The sequence below is a fragment of the Crassostrea angulata genome, chromosome 1 (genome assembly GCF_025612915.1).
Source record: "Crassostrea angulata isolate pt1a10 chromosome 1, ASM2561291v2, whole genome shotgun sequence".
Lineage (NCBI taxonomy): Eukaryota > Metazoa > Mollusca > Bivalvia > Ostreida > Ostreidae > Magallana > Magallana angulata.
This window is the reverse complement of record NC_069111.1, coordinates 37,815,857-37,843,334: the sequence shown is the minus strand read 5'-3', so window position 1 is coordinate 37,843,334 and position 27,478 is coordinate 37,815,857. Positions and strand designations below refer to the sequence as shown.

The 27,478-nt window shown below is 33.2% G+C and overlaps 2 protein-coding genes across 4 annotated transcripts; one reads left to right on the top strand and one right to left on the bottom strand.

Annotated features, from left to right (window-relative positions):
• Window positions 1–1,971: 1,971 nt before the first annotated feature.
• Window positions 1,972–6,620, top strand: LOC128162850 (guanine nucleotide-binding protein G(s) subunit alpha-like). Its single transcript, XM_052826262.1, has 8 exons — window positions 1,972–2,562; window positions 3,906–3,978; window positions 4,316–4,370; window positions 4,644–4,757; window positions 5,058–5,155; window positions 5,341–5,804; window positions 5,943–6,079; window positions 6,270–6,620. The coding sequence occupies exons 1-8, from the start codon at window positions 2,394–2,396 to the stop codon at window positions 6,453–6,455; spliced, it is 1,296 nt and encodes a 431-aa protein (XP_052682222.1). The 5' UTR covers window positions 1,972–2,393; the 3' UTR covers window positions 6,456–6,620.
• Window positions 6,621–9,548: 2,928 nt separating this feature from the next.
• LOC128176218 (D-ribitol-5-phosphate cytidylyltransferase-like) lies at window positions 9,549–27,447 on the bottom strand. 3 transcript variants are annotated; one of them, XM_052842398.1, is made up of 10 exons: window positions 27,381–27,447; window positions 26,990–27,125; window positions 26,458–26,618; window positions 25,522–25,622; window positions 25,130–25,279; window positions 24,540–24,644; window positions 23,359–23,404; window positions 23,134–23,219; window positions 22,144–22,378; window positions 9,549–10,266 (listed from the first exon to the last, which is right to left on the bottom strand). In XM_052842398.1, the coding sequence occupies exons 2-10, from the start codon at window positions 27,118–27,120 to the stop codon at window positions 10,229–10,231; spliced, it is 1,053 nt and encodes a 350-aa protein (XP_052698358.1). In that variant the 5' UTR covers window positions 27,121–27,125; window positions 27,381–27,447; the 3' UTR covers window positions 9,549–10,228. The 3 variants fall into 3 exon arrangements, with proteins under 3 accessions (XP_052698358.1, XP_052698341.1, XP_052698349.1); XM_052842381.1 differs by lacking the exon at window positions 9,549–10,266 and having other exon boundaries at window positions 21,389–22,378; XM_052842389.1 differs by lacking the exon at window positions 9,549–10,266 and having other exon boundaries at window positions 21,389–22,378; window positions 27,340–27,395.
• Between the last annotated feature and the right edge of the window lie 31 nt (window positions 27,448–27,478).

The following is a 27,478-nucleotide window of genomic DNA, read 5'->3' as shown; positions in this document are numbered from 1 at the left end:
AACAAACAAAATATACATTTCCCTTAGGAAGTACTTTAAAATCAAGTATTTTCACATCTTCGGACGTTCGTATCGGACGTCAAGCATAATTTTTATCGGTTCTATCGTCATTTAATGGCATGATAACACACAAATGGGGTTAACTTGTCAAAATAGGTGAAATATTGTTAATCTATCTATCATTGCCATTTGTAAAGTTGGGCCGCTGTTGTCAACTACATAGAGGCTGATCAAATATTTTCAAGTTTTGTTTATCAAACATACGTCTTGTGGTAGGTTAGAATAGCATGTACAGATCAATCTAATCAACTTTAATAATTTGATTTTTATTTAATTTCAGTAAAATACCGACTCTTTGACGAGCTCACTTTTGATCCCAATCTCACTTTTACAAAATAAAAAAAAAAAATATAAAATATATCGGAAAACTGAGACTTACTTAGATCATAATTAAGTCCATCTAAGTTTTATGGCCCCGAGGTCAGATACAATAGCCTAGATCAAAACCTTGTTAAAGGTAGATGATGCATCGTTTTATCAAAATCGATAGGGTACGACGGCAAAATCATCCACTGCATTTATACGGTACAGTATTTTGAAGTTGCATGACTTAAATCCATCGTTGCAAAATTACTGATCTGGGAACATTAAAGACTTCGGCCTTTTTTATCAAAAGACTTCTTTATTGCACAAAGTTATAAATAAACCATAAATCTCGTGATTCTTAAATATCCCGGACCTTCATATCTAATTATTGACACCCAGGACACGTGTAGCAAAATTGCAGTTACCTTGTCCGTACAAAAAGGATATAATGGTGACAAATTAACGCCAGTTTCCTGAAAGGTTACAAATCATGGGATATAATTTATCAGCTTTTTTTCTTATTCAGTTCATTGGATTACAATAAATATCTATATATTCGCCTTTCATTATTAGTTTAGACTCGAGGCCTGTTTCATCCAGAGACACTATTGGCTCCTACCTAGTTGGCACGACATATTCTATACATTATGAATTATGGTCTCTGCAAAGCGTGTCTCGTAGCAATCAATTAGATCATGTTTTATTTCATTGCAGGGCGTCGTTTTCTATCGAAAGAATCGGGTGCAGAAAAAGCATCGTATCACCAGGAGTGTGGCATGGATGTTCCTTTGATATAATCTCTAACAGAGATCTAAGCCGCAACACACAGGGTGTGCATTAAAATGTACGTAACCCCCATTTGAATATGCTTCCAATATACCTACGCAAATTTAAAAAAAGCCAGTTTAATGACCCCTCTGGATTCAGTGCGAAGAGATGCCACCACGAAGAGGTTTAAAATTTTCACCGTCAGCTGTCTTCTTTCTAAATGTCCGTAAATAGACTCAGTTCATTTAAATTGCGGTAATTTTACGACAATTTAATTTGGATCCGGGTAATTAACTAACAACTTGTTCGAATTTGATTCCGCATTTTATATGTACGGGTTCCACCCCAGGAACACCTCTAACCTACGTGATCAGTGCAACGAAGCTCATAGATGATCAGTGTAACGCTGGATGAGGGAGCTAGTAAAACATTTGTACATCATTCAACTGTCCACTTAAGCTTTTTATATACATGTATATTTTCAGTATATACCCAGCTAGCCCTTTTTCTCTTTTTCAGATATTTTTTTATTTGTAAAAATTGTTGAAATTTTCCAAGACATTAATAACATTCCAAGTGGAAGTTGGTTCTCGAAAGATAGTGGTTATTTAGATGTACGGTATTACAATAATTTTTGTTAAGATTTTAATTGGGTTTTAATTCTTTCACAAATTTACTGCGCTATTTTTAACGGCATACTATCCCATGTTTAGAAAAAAAATTAAAATTTGCAAATCATTTTAACCGGAACAAAATCTTTAAATAATTTCTAGAATAGAAATCAATATCCGCATTTGGACCGGGAAGCCTTAGAGAGAGCAACGCGCAGCATTTAAATGACACTGACATTGATAGCAGATATATAAGCGCTTGTCAACACACGAGTCGACAGTTCAGTTCATGATACAAGCGATCTGAGGACATAACTAACTCATCCAATTGAAGTTGAACGTTGAACATATTCTGAACAGATTTGAAACTGTGATAGTGAGAATTTTCTTTTTCTTTAGTCTGTGTCTGCGCAATGTTATGTGATAAATGAGAGAAAAAACCAGCCTATTGTTATATTTCCGTGTAACTGTTTGTTATCAGGGAAATAAAAAGAAATGACAAAAAAGGTGTGCACCTAAAAAACAAATTCGAATATTACTTCCAGTTGACAGTACATTGTGTGCAAACATTTTGCAATGTAAAACTTGGGACCTGATATAATACTAAACGGACAGGTATAACTCATATTTTGAAAATCGACAAAAGCCATGCAGGACCGGATAGTATCATGTTTTGGGACGGGATGTGACGAGAGATTCACTTGTTACCAGTCCCCGGAGGACGCAAAGAAGGCAAAACATCGGAACAAACAGATCAGCAAACTGCTAAAACAGCACCACAAGGAAGAGCTGAAGCGCCTTAAGATTCTTCTGCTAGGTAAGAACAGTGGTTAAACTTACTAGAGCCATCGATACTAGCCCTCATGGTTGTATAGAGGGAGAGGTACACCAGGTGTCTGAAATGAGAATGACCTGGGTGGTCGACCGGTTCTACATGTGTCTGGTTGCTGGTAGAATCGTTATTTTAGCAGTTGATAATCATTTAATATGAAAATGTTTAGGTTCATAAGGTTACATAGATCGTGTCCAAATATGATCTGTAATCATAGGCCTATACGGTTTAGTATAATTTTAAGGTATCCTCCCCATTTGGTGCAATCGTAATATCGGAAATACAAGGTACAGTCTTTCGAGTGGCCACTTGATATATGTTTGTTGTTTATTGATAAGCGAGATCTGTATTTTTTATTACAAAATTGTCATGAACTACTTGACCAATATTTTACATCCTCGTCAAAGTACGTTGAGGACATTATCGTTGTACGTGATATGTTCTAAATTTCTCTCAATGCACGTGTATTTAGTACACAAATTCGTTGCGCAATCCTGAAACAAAGTACCAAAGGTTTCTACGAAGATATTCATTCTACGGTTTTGTAACAGCAAGACAATTGAACTTTTGAATTTGATACGGTGATAACATTTTACAGAAAAACTTTTAAGTGTTTGTACGAGATTACTCCTATCTGTCGTTTGTTGACAAGCTAACATTTCTAACTATACAAGGGATATCGCAAGACAAACGCTTATCATTGGTTGAATGGATGAAAGACTTGGAGCCTGTACATGTACCCGTTACTCTTTTTGTAACTAGTAAGCCTTTTACACGACAATTTATCACAATGACGTCATCAATTTTTTCCGGTACCACACAGTAAAGAACTTAGACACTAGTTTAAATGGAGGAACTGATTAGTGGAAAGTCTTGTTAAAGGATTGAATCAAAGAAGCGCCGTCGGTTTATTATTGAAAATCAGATAAACACCTTGACACAACTCAACATGTAATTACGAATGTCACAACAAAATTTATCAGGTGTATTAAAGCAACGATGACGTCAAGTGGAATTAGGTGTCATTCATTACACCTCTCATTTCACTGGTGTCCAGAGCATGAGTTTCTTTTTCCTTTTTTTTATAGAAAAAGGCACTTTTAATTAATTATTCTTATTTCATGTTAATTTTCTTCATCAAGCCATTTTTCAAAGTCTTCGCTGTCGCAGGTGTAGCACTGGTCTACTTTTCGTTTCTCGAGGTGTTTTATCGCACAATTTCAGAATATTTAATGTGGTTTCATTTATTTCTGTACTTTTGTGTACCATGTGACTTTTATAATCCAAAAAACGGATGAATAAATAATTCCTGTTTTGATCTATTTTAGGAACCGGGGAGTCTGGTAAAAGCACCATTACAAAGCAAATGCGAATCATTCACATCAATGGCTTCAACATGAGGTATAAAATTCGTTACATCACCTTGTTTTTCCATTGCAATAAAGTCATCCTTGCATTAAGAAGTTACAATTGTTTACATTCCTGATCTACATAAGATGGCAAGTCGAGAATTCGGCCCCACTCTTGCAGAAACATAAAACCCCCTACAATTAACTATCCATCAAACCCATTTCCTGGATTATTTTAGGAAAGAGTTCCCTGACTTTCAATAGGATAACCCGTGTTTCTGTCTTAGAGTACACAGAATTCATGTATTTTATCCTTTTAGTCAGTAGGTCAAACAATTGCACTTGTTCAAGATCAAAATCAATTGCATGTTTTTCCTTTTGCCTTACAGAGAACGAACAGAAAAAATATGTGATATCAGAAAAAACATCAAAGAATCAATTGTGGTAAGCATTCCTCAACATTAAAAACTAAAATTACATAAATTTCATTGATGAGGTCTTTGTGAATGAACTGTTTTTATTTTAACACCTGATCAGTCACAGGAGTTCAATCATATCTAGTTGATCACTTACAACTTTTAAACATGTTTCATCTAAGGAATGTTGTTTTTCTCTCCCTTTTGATTTCAAGCAATTTACGATCAATAATGGTGATTCATACATGTATCTCTCACCTTAACATTATCATTTTTCATTTTTTTTTTTTACCAAAAATAGGTGTTGCTGTTGGCTATGCATCAACTTCAAATACCACTGGAATGCGAGGAAAGCGTTAAAAGTAGAGACTTTATCCTGAGAGAAGCCGGGAACCCAGATATACACAGAACAAGCGTAAGGATTATTTAAATGATGACGTCAATCTATTTTATCTGAAGAGAGTACTTGTAATAATAGTAAACGCTGCACACTTCACTAGATTTGCACATTTTTATTCTGCACCGGGTTAAGGAAATAATAACTCCATAACAAGAACCTTATTTATAATCCTGCTTATACCTATATCGATGACAACGCCCAGCTTTTGTAGATTTTAAACTAGATTTGTTTTGCAGCATAAAATCTAATAATTGCATGTATTCTCAAACAAAACTTTATGGATTTGATAGATGATAACTTTTTTTATTTTGATAGGAATTTCTAGATCATGCTGAAAAACTGTGGAATGACCCTGGAGTGCAGGCCTGTTACAGCCGCTCACATGAGTATCAGCTGATCGACTGTGCTAAATAGTGAGTACATTTCATGGTCTCTGAATAAAAACATCGTAGGTGGAGACTGACAGATCTCCTGCAAACATGCTGCCAACATTTCGACAGTTCATTTCAATGCCAAGCTATTTTCACCCTGTGACATATAGAATATAAAAAAAAGTCATGTGACTGAGTACATTTTGGATGCTATTTTTAAATTTCAGTTTCCTGGATAAACTCCACGAAATTAAGAGTCCGGCTTATATCCCCTCTGACCAGGACATATTACGGTGTCGCTGTATGACAACCGCCATTCAACACATCGAATTCGAAGTGCCAGATGGAGGGAACCATATCAAATTCGACGTTTATGACGTCGGAGGACAGCAGGGAGAACGCAAGAAGTGGATCCAAGTGTTTGACAGTGTGACCGCCATTCTTTTCGTTGTGGACTGCAGTAGTTTCGACCAAACTCTTCGTGAGGATCCTGAGAAAAACAGGCTCCTTGAAGCTCTGGAAAACTTTGACCAAGTCTGGAATAACCGATTCCTGAAATATGTGTCTGTTCTTCTCTTCATCAACAAAATAGACATTCTCGCTGAAAAGATTGCCAGAGGAAGAGACATTTCAGAACTTACAAAGAAATACCCAGATATCTTTCCTGACTTTGACAAATTCAATCCATCAGGTAAGTTCCCTTCATTTTTTGGAATATAGCTCACAAACATGTGTTCTCAGCTTTCATTTGGAGAAAATTAGTAGAATCAAAATTTTAGATTTAATGAGTTGATTGAAGTACATTTATTTTATTCCTTTTTTCTTTTAGCTTCTGAAAAGCTTCAGTTTCTAGAAGCTTTTCCATACCAGGATACAGAGCCTAGAAAGAAATCGCGGACTGCCTCGCGCTCTGACGTACACCCAGATACTGTCAAAACGGCTGTCTACATCAAGCATCTTTTCATGGTAGGTAAATTGACTTGAATCAATATAAAACGCTTTACGTGAGTACAAGTAAATTAGACCAGTCATTAAGGATAATCATTTGTTTCCTGTTGTAATGCTTCGTTTGTTCATCTTGTATTTTCCGTACAAATATGCTCTTTGCAACATTTAATAGTCTTGTAAATGAATACCTATTTTTATCCATTTCCAGAAAATCGTGAAAGGAGAACTTAACCTGAAAAAGCGAATTACAAAGCAAGAAAGAAACTGGCATGATGAACATAGTTGTGAATATTTCTACACATGCGCAATCGACACCAACAACGTTCAGCGCGTCATGAATGGATGTCGAACACTTATAATACAGAACCATCTCAGACGATTTGGTATCATTTGATGCCGTTCCATGTAAAACACAAAGCACATGTATTACTGTAATACATAGTACACTTTCTTCTAATCTTGTGATATTTTCTCTAGTCAGACAGTGTTTTGCGTGTGAATGTTCTTCCATGTTTGAATACTCAGAGTGTGTGTGACTAAAGCGGACTGATATTACACAGCAATGAATATTAGACTAAGTAATTCATGACGTAATATTCCATGCCCGTGTGTGTAACGTGAAGCCATCTCCTTCCTAGAGAAAAAACAGTTGTCCCGTCTCTTACTTTTTGTGTGAGGTGTCAATATTTTTATGAGTGCTTACAATTATTACATATTACTTTTTGTGCACTTATGACCTATATTTGTGTATAGGTTATTTTTTCAAGAGATTTTACGCTCATGTTACCTTTAATAAATGAATTTTAAAAAACTCTGCTCTTAATTTTCTTTTATTTTTGAATTTATGGTTCTTTAAACTTGGTCATTTGCCAACAGTGTTTAAATCATAAATGTAATTCGTTGAATTTCAATGCATAACGTTTTTTAATACTGATGAGAAGGTATTGTACTCTATCGGGAAAATCGAACTGCAGGGAGACAGGTCCTGGAACTAGACAGTGGCAAATAGTTAATATTGCTTAAAGTTTCGTCAACTTTGGACTCCTCGCCTTCTTTGATATTCGAATGCATGCATGTTGTAATTAAAATTTAAACGAACCTGAAAAAAAAGTATTGGCAGCAAGTCATGAAAAACGGATTAAATGGTAAGGCACTCAGTGGCGCCATTAGGAAGTAATCGCGAATTTAATTTTTGAAACAAATCATAAATTATGCAAATTAATTAATTTGTATGAACATGATTTGGTTCCATCGTCAGTGTCACAAAATAATATAGTTATGGGTTTAATATTTGCTGCATAAAAGTGATTGATTAATAAACAAATAACCAAGATACCAGGAATTTAGGTTTCAGCATTGTAAGAGGGGTTATTGCTTGCTTTTTATCCACAAAATGATCAAAGATAAGTTGTCTACCGTCCAAGGTAATTAGTTAGGGACTCTCTCAATTTCATGACGAGATACATCTCCAACCTTTCATGCCAACCCTGTTTTTTCTAATTAATTTGATTTTTGCTCGGGGTAAGGAAGGGGAAAATGTGAGTAACCTTTGGGGGTTTATTTATTTTCAATCTGTTCTAACAATTCTCTCTCGGAATAAGTCTTATGTAATTGAATTGTTGTTGCATATATTTATTGACACATTTTATCGTTCATAATTTGAACAGATTCAGAGTTATGATTAGGCTTACCTTTTTTTAAATCAAAGCCTTGCGTTTTAATCATTAAAACGCCTTTGACGTGTGTTTAAATCTGTTGTTTTAGATATATAATTTCATTTATTTTATATAGAACGACACAATACCAAATTCATATTACTGTATATCACTGCATTAACAATTCACAGACTAAAGGTCATGCATTAACATGCATGTTCCTCCAATCCAAATAAGGCCAAAACGTTATCCCTCACTCACAATTTATTTTTAAAATACCCTATGGAGCATGAGCCTTGCGGTAAAAAAATAATAATTAAAAAAAAAACCCAGAATATATAGAGAATTATCTAATGTAGGTTAGGTGTACCTAAACTGGGTAATGGTAAACCCATTTATAGTATGAGGATCACAGGAACTTGCTGGCACGGGTCATATCAGACTGCCTGACACAGATTTAGGTTTATGCAATTATAATTTGACCTAAAACCTAAATATAAAACTAAATATGTAACGGTACTCTGTGTTTAAAAATCATGCCATCATGCACATTAATTCTTCAATAATTTTGGAAAGATGGTTTAAATTGTTTTGATTTTTGTTGTTGTTGACATGTACATTTTAATGATAAATAGAGAGAATTACTCGTAAATGCTGTCATTATTTAGGCATACTGATTATCTTTGCTTTAGAAGGGTAACTTAAGTTTTACCAAATAAACCCGCTTTCTAAAATGAATATTGCGTACATTTCACCAGTGAACATAAGATCTCCATTTGTAGCGTTAACAGAAAAACAGCGCATTTGGACTACCTATAACAGTAAAACATCTGCTACAACAACTGCTATCCTCCAGTTTCCGATATCATTGCAAGATAGCACGGTCGCACATCGATATGTATAAACGTATGACCTTGTAGCCATTCGATTGGAACCATCGTTTTGTAGTCACCGAGAGATCCAGATAAAGGACAGGTAGTCTAGCTTGTTCTCATGGCGTAAACACTTTATATCTGTCACTCACTGTGGACAATCTTGTCTGAAACCACAGATTCTGTGGCTGTTCCTGGCGATTGCATTGCGCATTACTATGTTTATTTGTCAGCAACGTTCTATATCCAGAACTGGAACTGGAAGAATTTCTCCTTAGTACATTACGTCATCACTTTGTTGGCCCTCCACCTGCCAAGGCCTAATGACAAATATCAGCCGACTATTAGAAGTTGGAAACTGGTGACAATTTTTTATACATATTTATTTGTATACATGAGTGTAAATGCCTTGTTACTCGCGTGCAAAACTGCGCAAAATCTGTTTTAATTGTCATGTTGTCTAAACATTGTTCATTTCTTGCTTTTTATAGAAATATTCCCCTTATTAATTACTTCCCATGAACTTGGGTTGGCCTTCATGATAAAATAAACCAATTACATACATTATAATGTAATTATTTTTTTATGCATAGAGAAGTAGGTTAAATATCACCAAGAACGTGTCACAAAAATTCTTTTAGCAATAAAAAAGTACTTAAAATGCATTCATCCTAAATCGATCTTATTAATTGTGTACGAAATTAATGACTTTCACATCGAACACCTACATGTAATTTGTCCATAAAATTATCTAGGACCCGACACTCTGAACCATTCATCTTTAACATTCCATGTGTTCTGCACATAGATATATATTGAATTTGCACAAGTTTATTCATTACATCCATTGTAAAATTTAATCAATATTAAGTCGTGTTATTATTAGATAATAAGTACCAGTCGTATTGTCCTTTACAAAAATTCAGATTATGGGAATAAAAATATAATAGTCTTGGTGTATATTTTATTTGTTGAATTAATTATATCAAAAAGGACAGTATGTTCACAACACAGTTTTAAGGAAAAAAATCTCAAAAGGATTCATTACATAGTTAAATAACAACATGATCCCCTGGTTAACTGCAGCAACTTTGATTATTATCATATTTTACAAGCCACAATTCAGGTACATGGAAAATAATTAAAAATTTTAGTTCACAGTCATTTGATTATCTTCAAAGTAACAAGAGAAGTTTCATAATACTTCGTGTACATTTGCAAAAATTTGTAAAATTGCAATACTTGTATGCTGTACATCGCATATATTTCCACACCTCCTTCAAATGTTTTTGTATCAACGCATTTAAAATTTTAAAATTAATTTGAATCTACCAGGTAAACATCTCTGCACCGGTCCTTTGTATACGTGTAAAAAGTACCATCATGATACATTTCATCCTACACCTTACTTATTTTTCATCCGTAGAGTCCATTAAGAAGATTAAATGCTTCTCTTTTCTAATTAGAACGATTATTACCCAAACAGGCGTATTTACTCTGTGGGAAATTGCCATTCGATTTTCCATTCAGTAAACATTGATGTACTCTATAGCTATTGGCTTTACCATCTGTTGATGAAACAGGAAGTTGGCTACCCGTTCTTTTCAGCCAATCAGAGGCTCTGTATCTGGGAGAGCAGCTCATCTGTTACAATGGATTTTTTTACAGAACTCATTTCCTGAAATTAAAGACTGTTGGTTTTAGAATAGTTTGCTTTTCATCAATAAGCTAGAAACCATAGACTCGAGCTATTTATAGTTAAAGAAAGACAATCCTTGCAAAAAATATTAATTAAAGTCAAGGAAAGGTCAAATTTCATCAGAAAGTCCATGCATTTCCACGCAAAAGTAATTTTTTATTACTATTTATAGCTTTATTGTTATATTTAGCATAAGCAATGTCAACTTCAAAGTTCAGTTTACTGAATGCAATTAAATCCAATTAAAAAAAAAAGACTGATACAGTTCCATAACGAGAATTGCGTTTCATAGTGAGACATTTGAAATTTACTTCGAAGTCTTGCTTGCAGGTAAGAAAAAAAATTAAAATGTTGTTCAATGTTGTTTATTTTGCACGTATCAGAAGATATCTAAATAAAATCTAAACCAATTTTTTTTGCTTAAAACCCCTTTCACGCCAGATGAGGCTACTGGGCGTCTAACTAATGACAATTTTTTTCGTTCGTATTTCTTGTCATTCTCTAATACTTGTCATACGTTTTTAAAATTACGCTTACATGCCTTTAAAATATGAAAACAACGGCGATAAAACGCAATCCATTGATCCTCCCTTGATTTATTTTTGACTCCGTCTCTGTTGGGGGATATTGAGATCTTAAAAAATGGGAACCTGACCGAATGATTACAGGAAACATGCAGACAACGGTCAAAATAACGGACCTCATTGTTTGAATATATACCGAACAACTATCAGTTCAAACTAAATCAACAATGCATGAGAAACTGACGTTTGTGTTGACTGCAAATTGACATATAACAGAACTAACTTGAAGAAAACAAGGATACTGGAGCCTGTGTACCAATGCTACGAAATCAATGACCTTGGTGTAGATCTAACTATATGAAAAAAACAAATAAGGGTTCTACTTTAAAAGTATGTGTATCCTAATATATCATCTCGCAGCGGTGATAGGAGACCACTCAATTTGCACTAACATTGGGTTGTAGCCAAATCATGCCATCTTTTAAGTCCTTGAACACGATTTGGAGAACGCAGTGATCATAACGAAGTTTTACATAACAAACAACAATTCAAAGTTATTGACAATTCTAATGAATTAAGAATGCATAATTGATGGCTGAAGGTTCTTTGAAAACCATGGTATTGCTTTTTATCAAATTAACTGAGAGAGAAACTCCATTTCAGTCTTAGGGTAAGCATAGGTATCACGCGATTGCAACAATATGCTGTAAGGAACCTGTTCTTTTGATGGTTCATCTGAATTGAAAACTTAGGATGGTCTTGAAATTATAAATTAAAAAAAATGGTTTAGTTAGAACACATTCCGTATTGACCATTTTAGATACTTTAGGTTTGAGATATTGGCACAATGTTAATATAAATCAAAGTACTGAAGAACTGATGGGAGTTGATTTTGTCGATGTTTATTTATTTTAAAATCAATGATATGTTATTTTGCATGACAAGTACATGTAGTTTCTAATTTGATTTGAATTACGCACATTTTTATAAATGAATTTTTGTACTTTTTCGATAAGAATGTCGAGAAACCCCCTTATGAATCATGTTAAATAATATTTAAAGATAAAATTAATTCAATCAAACAATGTATCAGTAATAGAAATATTTCTCGAAAATTGCATGGATCCAAGCAATATTGAACTCTTAGTATCGTTCAACCAAACGCTCGGCTGACACCGTAAATCTCCGACAAGGATTTACGGAGACAGCCGAGCGTCGAGTTGAACGAGACTATATTGAACTCTGGTGTAGGAATACATACGACTACAAAAAGTATTTAAATTGTTCGTACCATTTAAAATCTGACTATTTTCAAGGTATACATAAATAAGTTTTCTTGAAAAACAATGCTTTAGCATACATTACATCGAATTTATCAATTATTTTCAAGAACTAAGTCTTGTCAGCAGCAATGTTTTGTGCTGAGGTCCAAACACTTTCACTTTCGGTTTGTCTTCGGTTTGTCTGAGTAACTGCATAGGAAAGTTGATTAAAATCAACTCCCAAAAATTAAATACGTTGTATAGTTACTGTATGTGATAAGTATTCTGCAAATAATACAGTAACCTGTCCATTACATTGAGAGCTTCCGTGGTATCGAGATCCTTTTTCCCATTCGCCGACAGAAAATCCTGCATCATTAATTGCAAGCATTCAAAGCAAAAATAAAGAACTTTCATTATATAGCACAAAGGGGAATATGTACTTATGTACCATTGTTTTTGTTAACAAAAATTAATTTTCCAAGCGCTTTTTTCATTGTATTATGTGGGTAGGTTTTCCTAGAAGACAGACTTTTCAAATGTATTCAATTAGCATGGCTGAACAAGAATTAAATTAATTTTTAAACTTAAAATCGGACCATATAGCTTTAAAATGTACCAAAGCAGACACCACTAAGCTTGTTGGAATCACTCAAGGAACACCGGTATTTCTAAACTAAAAAATTAATGTGAATATATGAGCAATATTTTATTGATATTCTTTCGAAAAATTGTTCTTCAGAGGAGGAAAATATAAATCTGAAAAAATATTTCATGAATTATCTACTAATAAAATAACAGTATCGCCAAGAAGTCTTGATAGCTTAAAACTCATGACATTAGATATGATAATCAATCACAGATGTAGAAGATTATGTCTTGGATCCCCTCTTTTTATATTTTTTTTCGATTTTACTGTGTTCATATACAAACTTGCCAAAATTAGACACACACCCCCCCCCCAAAACTCGGACTTCCCCCACCCTTCTATAACTGAGGGAAAATTCATGAGTCTTAGTTGATACTACTTTGGTCTTTAAAAATAATCATTGTATCAAAACTGTAACAAGGTATACAAAATATTACAATTCAGATTAAGGCTTCATCTTATGTAATCATCACTGTTCGTCGGCCAGTTCCCACATCTGTTATCTGTGATAGTCATGTCCTCTTACAACCTTTCTAAACCGGCGACGGATAAAAGTACGACTGCACTTCGATAACGACACGACAGCTTTGATGGTGGTTGTTTGTTTTATGTACTTTGGACCAGTGGCTGAAGTCCTCTGTAAACACTAACTACTAGCAGGATCGCTACTCTGCAACCATTCACTGAGCAGCTGGGAGAAAATATGCAACGATGGATGATTAATTTTTTCAACGCATTTATATTAGCTTATAAAAGTACCATGACATCGGAATTATGGCTAGGGTTATGCAACATGTCATTACTCATTAGATGATGATGGTCATCTTGTAAACTTTTTTTGTAAAAGAATACACGTTGTGATCGTTGATTCGTTTACGATATGAATCGGTTTTTTAAAAAGAGTCAAGTTATGACTATGATCGGGATAGGATTGTATCACATCATGAATAAGATTCTTTTTTTTCAGTCATTCAATTTTAAAATGATACAGTATGTTAGGTAATATGAAGGTAAATGCTAGCCATAGAAGTCGTAATCTGGGGCACTCGTACCCTGGAGAACTTGTAACCGTACGTGTTCTCTGAGAGAACTGTACCCTGGATAATTTTTCTTCTTTTTATCCTGTACGCATATACAATTTACATATATTCTGGCATTATTTAACTGGAAAGAGGTTTCTTTCATCCAATAAATATCAATATATCGGATACATGTGCTCCTGAGGTAAAGAAATAGAAAATGTTTTTGCAAGTTCTACGTATTCTTGTCATACAAATACTTGGGTAAATCATATAGAGTGTTTATTATTTTTTAAAGATGAGTATTAGATTGGATCATGAATAAACCTAATATCATTAATGGGATTCTGTAATGATTTTCTCTCGAATTTAATGTCAAAAAACCATCTTGTTTCTATGCATTGGGTTGGCTTTAAGTGTTACAATTGTTTTTTTTCTTGATAGGCAACAATTGAAATAATTCTAGCATAAAAACTGGATTGTTTTATTTTTAAACAGCCGTACATGTATATGGTCGATTTTCCTCGCCCTAAAACCCATTGCATATGTGTGTTCGCAGCATTTGAATGATTAAATTTTTTGACCTATGTATACATATGCATAAAAAAAACCTCACATGCGCATACACGTTCGTAAAGTGCGAAAACGGTTTTATGTATCAATCATGTTTGATGTGTGCATGGCAGTAAAATGTTTTGAATTTAACATTACAATATGAAATTTAAATAAATCTTCTTAAATTGTTTTGTTGCATTTTGTTGAAATTGGTCTGAAATCTAAGCGCCTTGCACTTTAAGTGCAATAGTTGCACTAGAGTAAATTTAACACGAGGAGTGTCATAGATGCATGACATACCATTATATTGATGCAAATTTAATAGTACCCCCATGTAGGGAAAAATTCATCAAACGATCTTACGACGGAAAAGACTGATTTTCCTCGGCAAATTTCCAGTACTTTCGTCCATAAATCTTAATGAAAAGATTCATCGCCAGATAATTCTCTGTGTGCACTTTAACATCTATCGCTCCTCTCAGATTTCATATTCCTTTTCAATAGCAAAAACTAATCTTTTTTGTGTATTATCAGATATTACTGATGGCAAAATAAACTAAAAATGGCAACGAAGGTTTTTAAACAAAAAACATGATCTACATCATCAAAGTGTTCTTAAGTTTGTGTCTTAACGAAAATCTACCCTGGTGATCCGACACTCTAAGATATCGGTCAGAAACACCCTTATCGTTACAAAATCTTGTTTACAACAGTGTTCTATTACGACTTCTATTGCAAACTTCCTGAATTGATTTTTTTTTTCAAAATCAATCATTTATATAGCTTTGTTCACCCTGTCCAAAAAAAGGGGAGGGGGGGATTCAGTGCTCTCGAAAACAAATGTGGTTTTTTTTTTTTTATCAGCAATGACGACTTATTAAGAACATAATCACCGAGAGTTATTTTACAACAGGGCAGATCCAGTCTGGTCAAAATCAAACCTTCTACTGCCTCATTTATTTTGATGGTCGCGTGGACAATACCATCAAAATAAAGGAGCTAGTAGAAGGCTTGGTTTTAATCAGATTGGGGCGGATCTAGTTTATTAAGAAATATTTTGGTAATTTTCTGCATTTCATAACTGAGTTCCGCTAAAGAAAACATGGCACGTTTCTTATCACGGAACCCTCAGAAGTGCAGGCTCGTCTTACTTCCCCTAAACCTTCAAAATAAGCGCGGGGGGGGGGGGGTCATACACAGAAGAAAAACATAATCAAACAAAAATACAGATTTTATCTTTTTTACGTCAAAGGTCATTCATTTTGTAAGAAAATAATAAAGTTTTTTGCACAGAGAGAGAGAGAGAGAGAGAGAGAGAGAGAGAGAGAAATTACCCCCCCCCCCCCCCCAATCTTCTCTTCGGTGTTATAATGCAACTATAATTGAATTTTTCGTTCTACATGGAAGCAATTGTTATGACTACTAGGAACGTGTTGTTTTACACTTAAAATCTATACTACTTCATAGTTCACAACACTAAACTATCAATCAAGGTGTCAGAACTATGTACATTGACTGCAACATTTATTCCACTTGTAAATCTACATATCGTATATAACACTACTGAGAGTGATAAATCTAGAAGCATTGAAAACCATGCAATACGGCATGTTGCACAGTCATTTGGGTTCAAATGGTAATAAAACGACAAAGATTATTTATCTATTATACATGCAACGTTGCCTCGTGATATACGTGTACCTATAGTTAGCTCAAAACACAAGGTTTCTCACTTGTCATATTTTAAGTTCACTGTCCACATGATTATAATTTTTATATTATTAATGTATTCATTTATTTAGCACAGAAAGATTATCATTTCATCATTACACAACATTAATAAAGAAATTACAATCCACCTAAAATTAATTAACAGATAAGTTTTGCCAGAAACTATATTTTTGTGCGGAATGTTTTCTAAAGAAAAAATCATTAAATCATGTAATTGTTGAAACCCCTGAGAAAAGAATTGAAGCTAATCCGTAAACCCCTCATTAACAGTACACATCGAATTCGTTAATGAAAAAGTCAGGCCCTTTCGATCATTTACAAAGAGAGTGAAGATGTGTATGAGCGGAATCAAATAATTTATATGAGAAATAAACGACAAGCTTTAAATTACTGAAAACATAATTTGAAATTGTGTAGATAGTCAAATAAAATGGAAAACGATATGCGTCTCATTGGTGTTTGATGATATGTAGCTGGTATGCAATAAACTAACCATTAAACTAGACTGACTTTGAATATGCAGCAATACAGATAGAGCGAAAAGAGTTCCTTCTGAATGGAAATAGTCCTTGGTTAAATATAGCTTTGAAACTTATCTGCAGCTTATGAATTGTTTAAGCTTTAAACGCCTTTCTCGATTTCATAGCAATTAATCGTGTCTATAACGATGTGATGGGTAAAAGTTGATAAAATATCTTATCATAATATTAAGCGATATTTATGAAGGAGCAGCTTACAGTAGAAAAAACCTAATGGAGCAGAGTAAAAATGAAGGGCAAAAAAATTGAAAGAATAGCTTACAATATGGGAGAGAAAAGTAAAAAGAAAATTTGAATTTTCTTAGCGATAAGCAATAGAGCAGCTGAAGGATATTGTGTGTATGCTTGTTGTTAATCTTTTATTTGTTCTAAACCACAAGTTTATTTTTGTTTTGTTTGTTTGGAAGAAGACCAAGGGGGTCTGACGTACATGTACATGTATATTATTGCAAAGGACATTCTATTAAATAACACGAGACAACCAGATTGCTTCTGTCTTTCAAAGTAGCCAGTGCGTAATCAAACTTTATTTTTGCAATAAACAACAAATGAAAAATTAACAGCTCATTCCAAAATTAAAAACTTATAATAAATACAGCATCGTCATCTTATACAGCAAGAATTCCATAAAAGGAGCTGTATTTTTACATGTATGTTTTAAAAAATATTTATCTAATACTGGTATATCAAAGTGCAACCTTCCTTTCCTGCGGTCAAGGATACGGCAAAGAGGACTTCAAAATACATGTACCAGCGATTTGAGCTTAACATCTTGTACGTAAAATTGATTAATGCATTCTTTGAATGACAAATTTAGCATGGTCAATTCATCTGGCCGTGCATGAATATACAGAAACATATTAATCAAAACAGTCAGTTTTCATCTAACTTTATACCTTAGACCAGAGACGTATATACTAGTATATACGTCCCTGCTTAGACGCAACTCTCTGGTGGTTTATTTTCGGCTCGTGTCAATTCAAGTTCAAAAGTTGAAAACGATATCCGATTTCGTCTTTAATTCCTTAAGAATATTTTAAATGAAGCTTTTTTCTTTAAATATTTCAATCTTTGAAAAAAGAACACCTGCAATAATTTTTACAATTCATTATAATAAAACAAATCAGAAAGCATATTCTGTTTATACAGACAATATACTTTATGACACAAGACAGCCATATTGCTTTAGTATTTTAAGAAAGTCAGTGGGTAATTCTTGTCATTAATATCTAATGAAACACCACCCGCAAATAAATCCGTAAAAATGTTGTTTTTTGCAAAAAAAAATAATGAAATGTAATTTATTGTGTTATCCTTATTCAGTGTACTTTATAATTGTCCAAGGCAAAATACCATGCACACAGTGCATGTCTATGAAAAATTATATGCTGTATATGATGATGTGAAAAGATCAAAGATTAAAATACCATTCATAAAAAATCACCTCATAATACTCAAAGAATGATTCTTTATTCCTCAACTACATGTACATCTATAGAAATTGATGCCAGCGAATAATTATAAAACCATATTACTGATAATTCACATGAATTGTGTTTCCTACTGTTAAAAAAAATAGACAAAGACTTTAAACAGTTAGCCATCATGTTAAGTTATAATTATAATTCCCCATTTTTAAAAGTTTCCACAAATTGTAGAATGAACAAAGATTCGATGGATCGAGCCATATCCAAATCAATGCATGCAATCTCATACTTATTTTTCATTTGCAGTGTTGTTTTAAGAAACCAAAATAAACAAGAGGCATAGGGGCCACATCGCTCGCCATACTACAATAGCCATAACTGATCAGGAAAGCTTTAGACTGCCTTTAGAATATCAAATACAAAAAAGAAACCAAAAAGCTTGACAATTTAGTAGAGTAAATCTTGTTATAAAAGATTTTAATTTTTTCTCTAGATGGTCAAAAATTATTTTTCCGGTTTCAATGTTTACAGTGCTTAAGTAAGGCATTTTTAATATGCAACCACAATTTAAGGGTCGTAAGCGAGTTATAGAGTTTACAATTCTTTACTAAGTAAACAAAGCTTTTGTTTAAATTTTGAATGTTGAAGTGAAAAGCCCAATTTTATACCTTAAATGAATGTGTTAAACGTTAGAAACTGTTTAATTATGCTTAAAATGAATAAGAAGATACACAAATTAGTTTAAAAAAGATTTTTACTGGTATATTGAACCTATGTAAACAAAAACAGGGCATGAGCCTTGTTTACATAACAAAGAATAGTGAGCTCTGTATCTTGCTTATAACTTAATGACTGACTCTCAAATTTCATTTGATCATTAGAAATAATTTTCTTAAGCATTGTAAATAATAAAAAAGACTTTGACCAAAATCGTGACCATGTCCCTTTAATAAGTTAAACATTGAGCTCCTTTTGGTGTTCGAGTTTTTGAAAATAAGATCAGAGTTTGAACAATCTTGAATCTACACTACTTGGGAATGCTGATAGATTATATGGTACGAAATTATCATATATGACGTCAAAATGCAATGTTTATTGTCTATATTGATCTAATCTGATCACTAAATATTGGTAATTAATATCATATACAGGTATACATGTTCGTTGTGTATACAACTGTTGATGTCATTAAAAATAAAAATATTGTGAAAAATATTTATGATACAGAGATAATTGCTAGTACATTGCTATTAATATTCAATTATCAAGTTCTGTCAAAACAATAATTACAGATTAATAAGTAAAAGATCACTATTCGCCACTACATGACATTTGAATTTACAATGCCAATAAAAAGGTACGTAATTATTGGATTTGAATCTGTTTTTTGTTTTTCATTTATGGGTAGACGTTAGATATTTAGTTTTGTTAATTTGGAATGCATGTTATGAATTGAAGAACACGTGTTTTCATATTTGGGACATAAGAACTAACGGAACACCAGTAAACATCCATTTTTAAAATCACGACAGAATGAATTTGTAATTGAGGAGACGAGGCGGTCAACAAATTACCCAGATTATTTCAGAGATGTTTTATTTAGCTGTAAACTATTGTCTAGTAAAAAAAAATCACAAATATCTTATTATTTAAACATTTCATTATAATTCAGTAACGATTTAAAATTCCATGTATTTATAAACTGAGGCTATATTGATCTCAAGAATAATATATTTCAAATGGGTTTTTTTTTTCGTGGTATAAACGTATGTTAAACTTTGCATTTCTCATAGCGCCAATTATTGGTTTGAGGAGACTGTCGAAACAATTTTTAACCACTTTTTCAGGATGTTTGCTATCTTAGATAACTAGTCTGGCATTATAAATCTTGAGACGAAGTTTATCTTTAAATTTTGCATCCCTCCTTGGTTCCATTATTGGTCAGTGTGAACCCTGAAAATAAGTTTTTGTACATAATGTCATTTCTAGTGCAGCAGATCTAGAGAAGAATATATCAAGACATCCACGCTATTTTCAATGATTATTTTCCCTCTTTGAAAATGGTGTGACCCTAAATTTCAAGAATTCATGTTTGTCTTCACCTACGGATTTGCTTCAAGTTTGGTTGAAATTGCTTAAATGGTTCTTGAGAAGAAGTCGGTAATGTTAACAGATGGACGGAGCGACGGTGGACAAAAGTGGATCGTTAAAGTTATGCAGTTCAGGCGAGCTAAAATTTACACCTATCGTGATAAAGATTTGCATAAATGTATGGTCAAATTGTTTATGCGTGTGTTATTTGCACCATTCTTTCCAAATACGTCATTCTGCAATTAGAGCGATATAACTACATGTATTAATACAATCGTGGTGCTAATTGCATCTGTTTTAAATATCAGTATTGACAACTGTGTGGAATAATATTTACTTCTGACTTACACAAATCAACACTTCAACACTTCAAAGAAAATTAAGCACCACAAAGTGTAACTTCTCTGTCGTGTTACTAGCTTTACCATACTTGTATATTGTAATAGTATAAGGGAACAAGTAAATGGTATTATGGAGTCTGGATTCTTCAAAACGACTATCTTCTGACTTACTTAGTGTTGAATCTGTTGAATTTTATCAAATTACCGATTTAATTCCACACCATGCTTTATCAAAGTAATCTTTTCCCTGAGATACAAATACATTATAAAATGACCAACTCATTATTCATTGCGGAAAAAAAAGATACACGATCGAAAATAATAAAACCCTTACCTGGTATTAAAACCAAAAAAAAATTTTTTTTTTTTTATTATCTGTATGCAATCTGTAGAGGGAGTTCTAAGTTTCCAACTGTGTCTTTGTACAACAAAAATATATTCATATAAAGCAGGAAGAACCCGGGGTGAATAGCCTCAGTTTTCAAGACTATACATGTATACCCCATTTCACATGTTGGGGTATACCTGGTTCAAAACACTCAGCTTGAACAATGGGACGAATATGACGCGAGCTGCAAAGGAGTTCAAACCAACGTGCGTTGGCTTCATATGCAGATTTTGGTTTCTATTTTAAAGGAGGAGGGGTGGTTCAATTTGGCTTGATTAAACCATTTAAACAAACCCTGGCCTAAGGTCTCAGAAAATGCCAGCAGATCTTTAAAGTATGTCTACACATATCCATTTAATATCAATATTTTCTGGGTCTACAAAAATTGTATTCTTTGATTGAAAAACCTGAATCTTTCTTAATGATGTTTCGTCATTATTTTTTTCATCCATTTGCTTGTAACTGTCTCTAACCAGAATCTTTTCATTTACAGTGAAACCAATTTCTGTTTTATTTTCAAAAATAAATAGGTTTCTTCATCCATAATGCATTAAAAAAAAGTGAAGCAAAAACTATGACTGGTACAACATTCACTTTATAATATTCTGAGTACATTTCTAGGTGGGCATTGTTATGACCAATGCATGTAAAAATGCAAAATCTGACTAAAGAACAGCTTTAGTGCACCTTATCTTCATGAATCAATTACATTACTCATGGACAACTGCGTGTACTTTTGAATATCAAATTCATGGGGATGCTTTAGGATGGACTGAATGCTAATGATAAATTCTGCAATACAACGCCTGTTCAGTGTTCAGAGGAATTGGATGTATTTCTATCTACATGGAGAAGTTAGTGGTTCTTTGTTTTCCTCAAAGAGTATCTCGCTGGTTTGTATTACTCAACATTTAGAGTAACCCACAGAGAAACTGACAGTTCACAATTATGACTCCACATCAAGATCCGATTAGTTCATATGGGCTTTTATGGCTCCACACAAAGAACAAGGTGGATCATAAAACTTAACATACAGAATTGGAGGGTTCATATCACTCCACATAGAGAACCTGATAGTTCATTCCAGAGTCTTGGTTTCTTACAAGTGATGCCACCAAACTGCCCACCTTGTGAGAGTTGGATTGACTGTGACACACAACTGCACATATATCCACACTGTCTGGTAGACTCTCTCCAAGGATCCGGTCGCGGATATCCTCAATTGTCTCCCTTCTCTCATCCTTCTTGTCAATTTCAACCACAGTAACTACTGTCTTGCGAGTTAAGAAAGAACACTTAGTACATACCTTGTTTACTGTGTTATGAGTACCTTTATTTTGTCCACTGGATTCCTCTGTTCCACTGGACTCCTCTGAATTGTTCATTTCATCTGTCAACACATTTAAGCTGCTGTCACTGTCTTCTACAGAATGGTCCACTATAATCTTGTTCATCAGGGAACAGATCTTCTTAATTTTTGTTGCGATTTCCAATTCTAAGCTTTTTTGAGGTACAAAGAAGATAAATCCTGAGTCTGTGCAATTTGGGGTCTTTTCAGATGATAGCTGACAAAAGTCAACAAAATAATTTGAATGTGTTTAACATTTCTGTCAGTAAATGGGAAAATTATGTTTGGTACACACAAGTACATGTACATACATTAACAATGTACATATCCTACAGATTATATTATATCTCAATGAAAACTTTTTCAAAAAAACTATTTCTTTGTTCTTTAATTAATTACAGTTAGTAAATGCATGTAACAATTTCAGGAAATGCTATTCAAAAGGCAATTGAATTAAATGAAAGAGGAAATACAATACAGTCAAACTTCGTTATCTCGAACTAGATGGGACTGTTTAAAAACTTCGAGATATCCGAGCATTCGAGATATCGAGAGTAAAATACTTAAAAAAATAAGTAGTTGGGACTTACAAATCACTTTGACATATCCATTGTATGCGAGATATCAGTGTTCGAGATATCTAAGTTCAACTGTATATACAATATAATTGATGAGCAATATCTTACTTAGGTGCCTTTTGCAGCATCTAATCTAATGAATAATTCATTGATTTCTTTACATGTTTGTGAAGGAATTTCATTAATTAAATGAATTCTTACATTTTTAAAAACAGTATCAACCAAATCATGACAAAATCCTCATTTTCAAATACCAAAGTTTCACTTTCACAAATGATGATTTCATTGCTAGAATACAGAATTGAACATTGTAAAAACCTACAAGAGTGCAAGTCTGCCCATGTTCAGTTAAATTTATATCAATTTAGGCATGTTAAACTGAAACTAGCATTACCTTGAGACCGCTGCCTGCAATACAGTTCATAACTGTATCATTTAGGTGTGAACTTCCCTCCTCAACATATATTGATGACAGATTTTCTATAGTAAAATGATTTTCATATTTATGAATTCAACTAGTTTTAATGTAAGACTGAAGTATAAAGTATTTTTATGGAGAAAAATATATCAAGGAATGATATACAAAATATAGACCAATGAATCAAAATATGGTATAGACCTGTTAAAATCCCTTCAGCTGCAAACAAGTCTTTTCTGTATGTTACCTTTGAAATGAATTAAAGGGAGGTAAACATAATTCATGCATATACTATGAATTCATTATCATCTTCCAAACAATTGAAGGAAAAACAATTTTGAAACTTACATTTCATATTATGCCTTTTTAACATGATATTAAACAAGAGGCCCATGGGCCACATCACTCACCTGAGGAACAATAGGTATGATAAAACCAGCTTAATGGAGTCATAATACAAACTATCTAGACAATGTACAATAATACATGCAGATCCTGTATAAATAAAATCCATTTTTCCCCCTGGATATTCTTATGTTTATAATCATTAGTCCCCTTTCTAACAGGATGATTTTATAGTCATATCACATGTTGAGTATTGCAGTTCTCAAAAAGATCTTTAACAATTGTTAATATATGGGATATAAACCTACATCAAACTCTGAACCTTCTTGTGAGGCCGAAGAATTGTCCTGGGGCCAAAGTCTTAACAATTATAAAGAATCATCTGGCTGATTAGTTTCTGAGAAGAAGATTTTTAAAGATATACTCTACATATTCCTATGTAAAACCCATGTAGGCCCCACCCTACTCCCAAGGGTGTCATTATTTTCACAACCTTGAATCTACACTACCTGAGGATGCTTCCACACAAGTTTCAGCTTTCCTGGGTGAATAGTTTCTGCGAAGAAGAGTTTTAAAGACTTACTCAATATATTCTTATGTACAACGTCGACCCCCACCCCATTGTGGCCCCACCCTAACCCCGGGGGTCATGATTTTCACAACTTTGAATCTACACTACCTGAGGATGCTTCCACACAAGTTTCAGCTTTCCTGGCTTTATGGTTCTTGAGAAGAAGATTTTTGAAAATTTCTCAAAATTTTTCATTGATTTCTAATCTCCCCTTCAAAAAGGGCGTGGCCCTTAATTTTTACAACTTTGAATCCTCTTTGCCTAAGGATGATTTGTGCCAAGTTTGGTTGAAATTGGCCCAGTAGTTCTTGAGAAAATGTTGAAAATGTGAAAAGTTTACGGACAGATGGACGACAGACAAAATGTGATCAGAAAAGCTCACTTGAGCTTTCAGCTCAGGTGAGCTAAAAACAGAATTAAACAAAGTCCACTCATGAATTGTGTTTCAGTTTTTATCCCCGCCCACCTTCCATAGAGAGTCTGGTCCTTCCACTAGCCAGGCCTTCGTACCTGTGTACTTCAGAGCCAGGTGGAGGCATTCTGTACCAAACTCAAAGTCATACTCAGTGGCCTGCAATAAGGAGTTGGTAAACTCTTGTGTAAAAAATTACCAATGTGATTAGAATTAATCATGCATTTGACAATTATCTCATTTCTTCAAGTGATCCACACAGATACTTCAGCAAAAAATGTGAGATGAAATTGTACACACACCTGTAAATTGAATGTATAATATCTAATATACTGTGGAATCATTTAAATTTGCATGGGCCAACTTTCATTATATCTAAAATTGTTGACAGGTTTTATAGATCTGCCAGTTGAAATTATTGTAGAGACATTATGTTTTACAATATGCTGAAAAGAAAATTTGCAAGAAAGGGGTACCTAATGATTTCATGAAAAGTAAACAACTGCAAAATTTAATGATTTCATAGAATTTACAGGTTCATTTCTTTAGAGGGTGTCACAAAGTTCATCTTACATTCAGTTATTCATTTTTATAAAACCTATTCAGAAGTATAAGAATGCAGGAAATGAAACCTAAGGTAATACCTTTTCATAGGAAGTGTTAATGACATCAAAATGAAATCCCTGGGGCATCTCACTGGCAACATATTTGGTTCTGTCAAGAGATTCTGACAAAAATCCATCGCTGCTCTTGGCTATCACGGTGGAAGTCAAAGGTCTAGTGATGCCTGATGCCTAGATCAAACACAGATCATATCAAATTTAGAATATAATTCAATACATGGGAGCATTTTCCAGTAAACAATGTAGATTTGATTGAAAGGACATGGTCATTAACTAAGCTAAAATTTTTCAAATTCTGTTTTTCTATTTCTGATATTTATTGTTAGTTTATGTGTGTTGAACCACCGATGTCAAAGTTTCTGTACATGTAGATCAGCAGTTCAGGGAAATAGTGCTATACCAAATAAACTTACACCATGAAGTCTGGCAGCATTAGCCACATCTTTCACAACATTTTCTTCTGCTAGAATTCTAACAATATCATGAATCAACACCACATCATCCCCACGACACACTACAATACAAAAAAATATTTAAATAATAAATTAACAAAAGTAAGAAGATTGAGATTTCCAGTTTTTATCATTTTTAAACATAATAAGCATATTTTTATTATACAAATAAAAATGAATTATTGTAAATTATTATTGAGGATTTTGAAAAAACCACACATCATATACATGTATGTAAGCTTCAGGCTCATTAAAAATACAATTAATGACTTAAATTATCCTGCCTTGCAAGAATCTTTATTAATATTTTTATATTTGAATTCTGATATTCAATTAACAAGTTTTATCTATCAAAATCATGTACAAATTACATATTAATAGGGAAAATGACATTTTCTACCATCTGACATTTGAAGAAACACATAATTTATGATTAAAAAAAATAAATATTCAGTAACTACTTAAGAGAGTACACTTGTTCTCAATTTTTAGGCACAAGAAGTAAGAAATATCATAAAAAGTAAAACATATCAAACATTACAAAACTTTCCATTTTTTGTACATTACAAAACTTTCCATTTTTTTAAATTATGACAGAGTTATGACACTCTTTCATCTGATTTTATTTGAGTTTGATAATGCTATTGGCACAGGAAAGATAACCCTGATTATTTCTTCTACATGTAGCTAATGCAATTCAGTTTTCTTGACATATTATCCTACATTTTTTATTTATTCTGTTTTGTTCTGATATTTTAAGGATAAAACCTAACAATGCTTGGTCAGAGGGAGGTTATACATGCATAGCAAAGTCATACAAGTGCACTTTGGATATATCCTAACTCGGACCTGGCAATCGTTGGATGCCTGTCCAGTATACTGTTCCAGCTCACCCACCATCTTTGAGGGCCTTCACTCCATTGTATATGGACCTATGCCTGGTCTTTGCCCCAGCTACAATCCTCACTCTGGTCAGATTGTTACCCTCAAGCTGCTTCTGTACCCAGGGTATGTCGCTTGGAGAGACAACCACTACTATTGTGTGTATCCATGGAAATCTATCAGATAAAAAAATGTAACAATTAATGTATCAAAATATTACCTAGATATCCATACAATAACACCTATTGTCTGTACAAATCTTTCATATACATGTTCATTATAAAATCATTTCAAAAGGAGTTTGTTTTTCATTCAATGGTACACATTCATTCACAACAATTCTAATTTGTCCATATGAATAATGTATATGACAGGAATTTATCTCTTGCATTGATTTTGTGAACCTCACAATCATTACTACCTGTCAATTGGGGAAAATATTATCTTATTAAATTAAATTGCTAAATTTAACACCCATCTAATTATCTCTTTATAAATTGTGTAACAACTTCTGTATAATATTCTATGTAAGCTCAATAGACAATACCTATGAAAGGCTTGGACAGTGTACAAAAATAATGATTTATTCTTAATGTCTGTGTATTGCTTTGGTAAAGGTGTTCCAAATCTTAAACCAACTCCACTTCCTGGTAAAACTACAAATACTGGAAAATCCATGGCATCTTAAATAGAAGACAGAAAATTATTACATAAAAACACAGGAATTACTAATCTTAAACTATTAAGGTAATAATGAAATTAACATAACATGTAACGTTACATTTTATTATATAAAAAAAAAACAACAACATTTTGTCATATTCTTTTCATGGATTAAGCGTATGGTTGTGTTGTAGCCTACAATACTTAATCCAATGCAAGAATCGAAGTATTTACTTTGACGTTCTAAATCTCAAAATGTTTTAAATTATAGAGACCTCTTCTGTAGTCTGTCACTGTCAAAAGGTCTTGTGAGTGTTAAACATAGATAAGTCCCGAATATGGTTTAGACAGAAGCTTCCGAAAGTAATTTAAG

What these genes read in the sequence shown, in the direction of transcription:
- LOC128162850 (XM_052826262.1), top strand. Translation starts at nt 2,394, where the DNA reads ATGCAGGACCGGATAGTATCATGTTTTGGGACGGGATGTGACGAGAGA. An exon ending in ATCAATGGCTTCAACATGAG is followed by an intron (nt 3,979 to 4,315) that starts GTATAAAATTCG and finishes TTTGCCTTACAG; the next exon opens with AGAACGAACAGAAAAAATAT. An exon ending in CAGATATACACAGAACAAGC is followed by an intron (nt 4,758 to 5,057) that starts GTAAGGATTATT and finishes TTATTTTGATAG; the next exon opens with GAATTTCTAGATCATGCTGA.
- LOC128176218 (XM_052842381.1), bottom strand. Translation starts at nt 27,120, where the DNA reads ATGGATTTTCCAGTATTTGTAGTTTTACCAGGAAGTGGAGTTGGTTTA. An exon ending in ATGCTGCCAGACTTCATGGT is followed by an intron (nt 25,280 to 25,521) that starts GTAAGTTTATTT and finishes TGTTTGATCTAG; the next exon opens with GCATCAGGCATCACTAGACC. An exon ending in GACCAGACTCTCTATGGAAG is followed by an intron (nt 23,405 to 24,539) that starts GTGGGCGGGGAT and finishes TTCATTTCAAAG; the next exon opens with GTAACATACAGAAAAGACTT.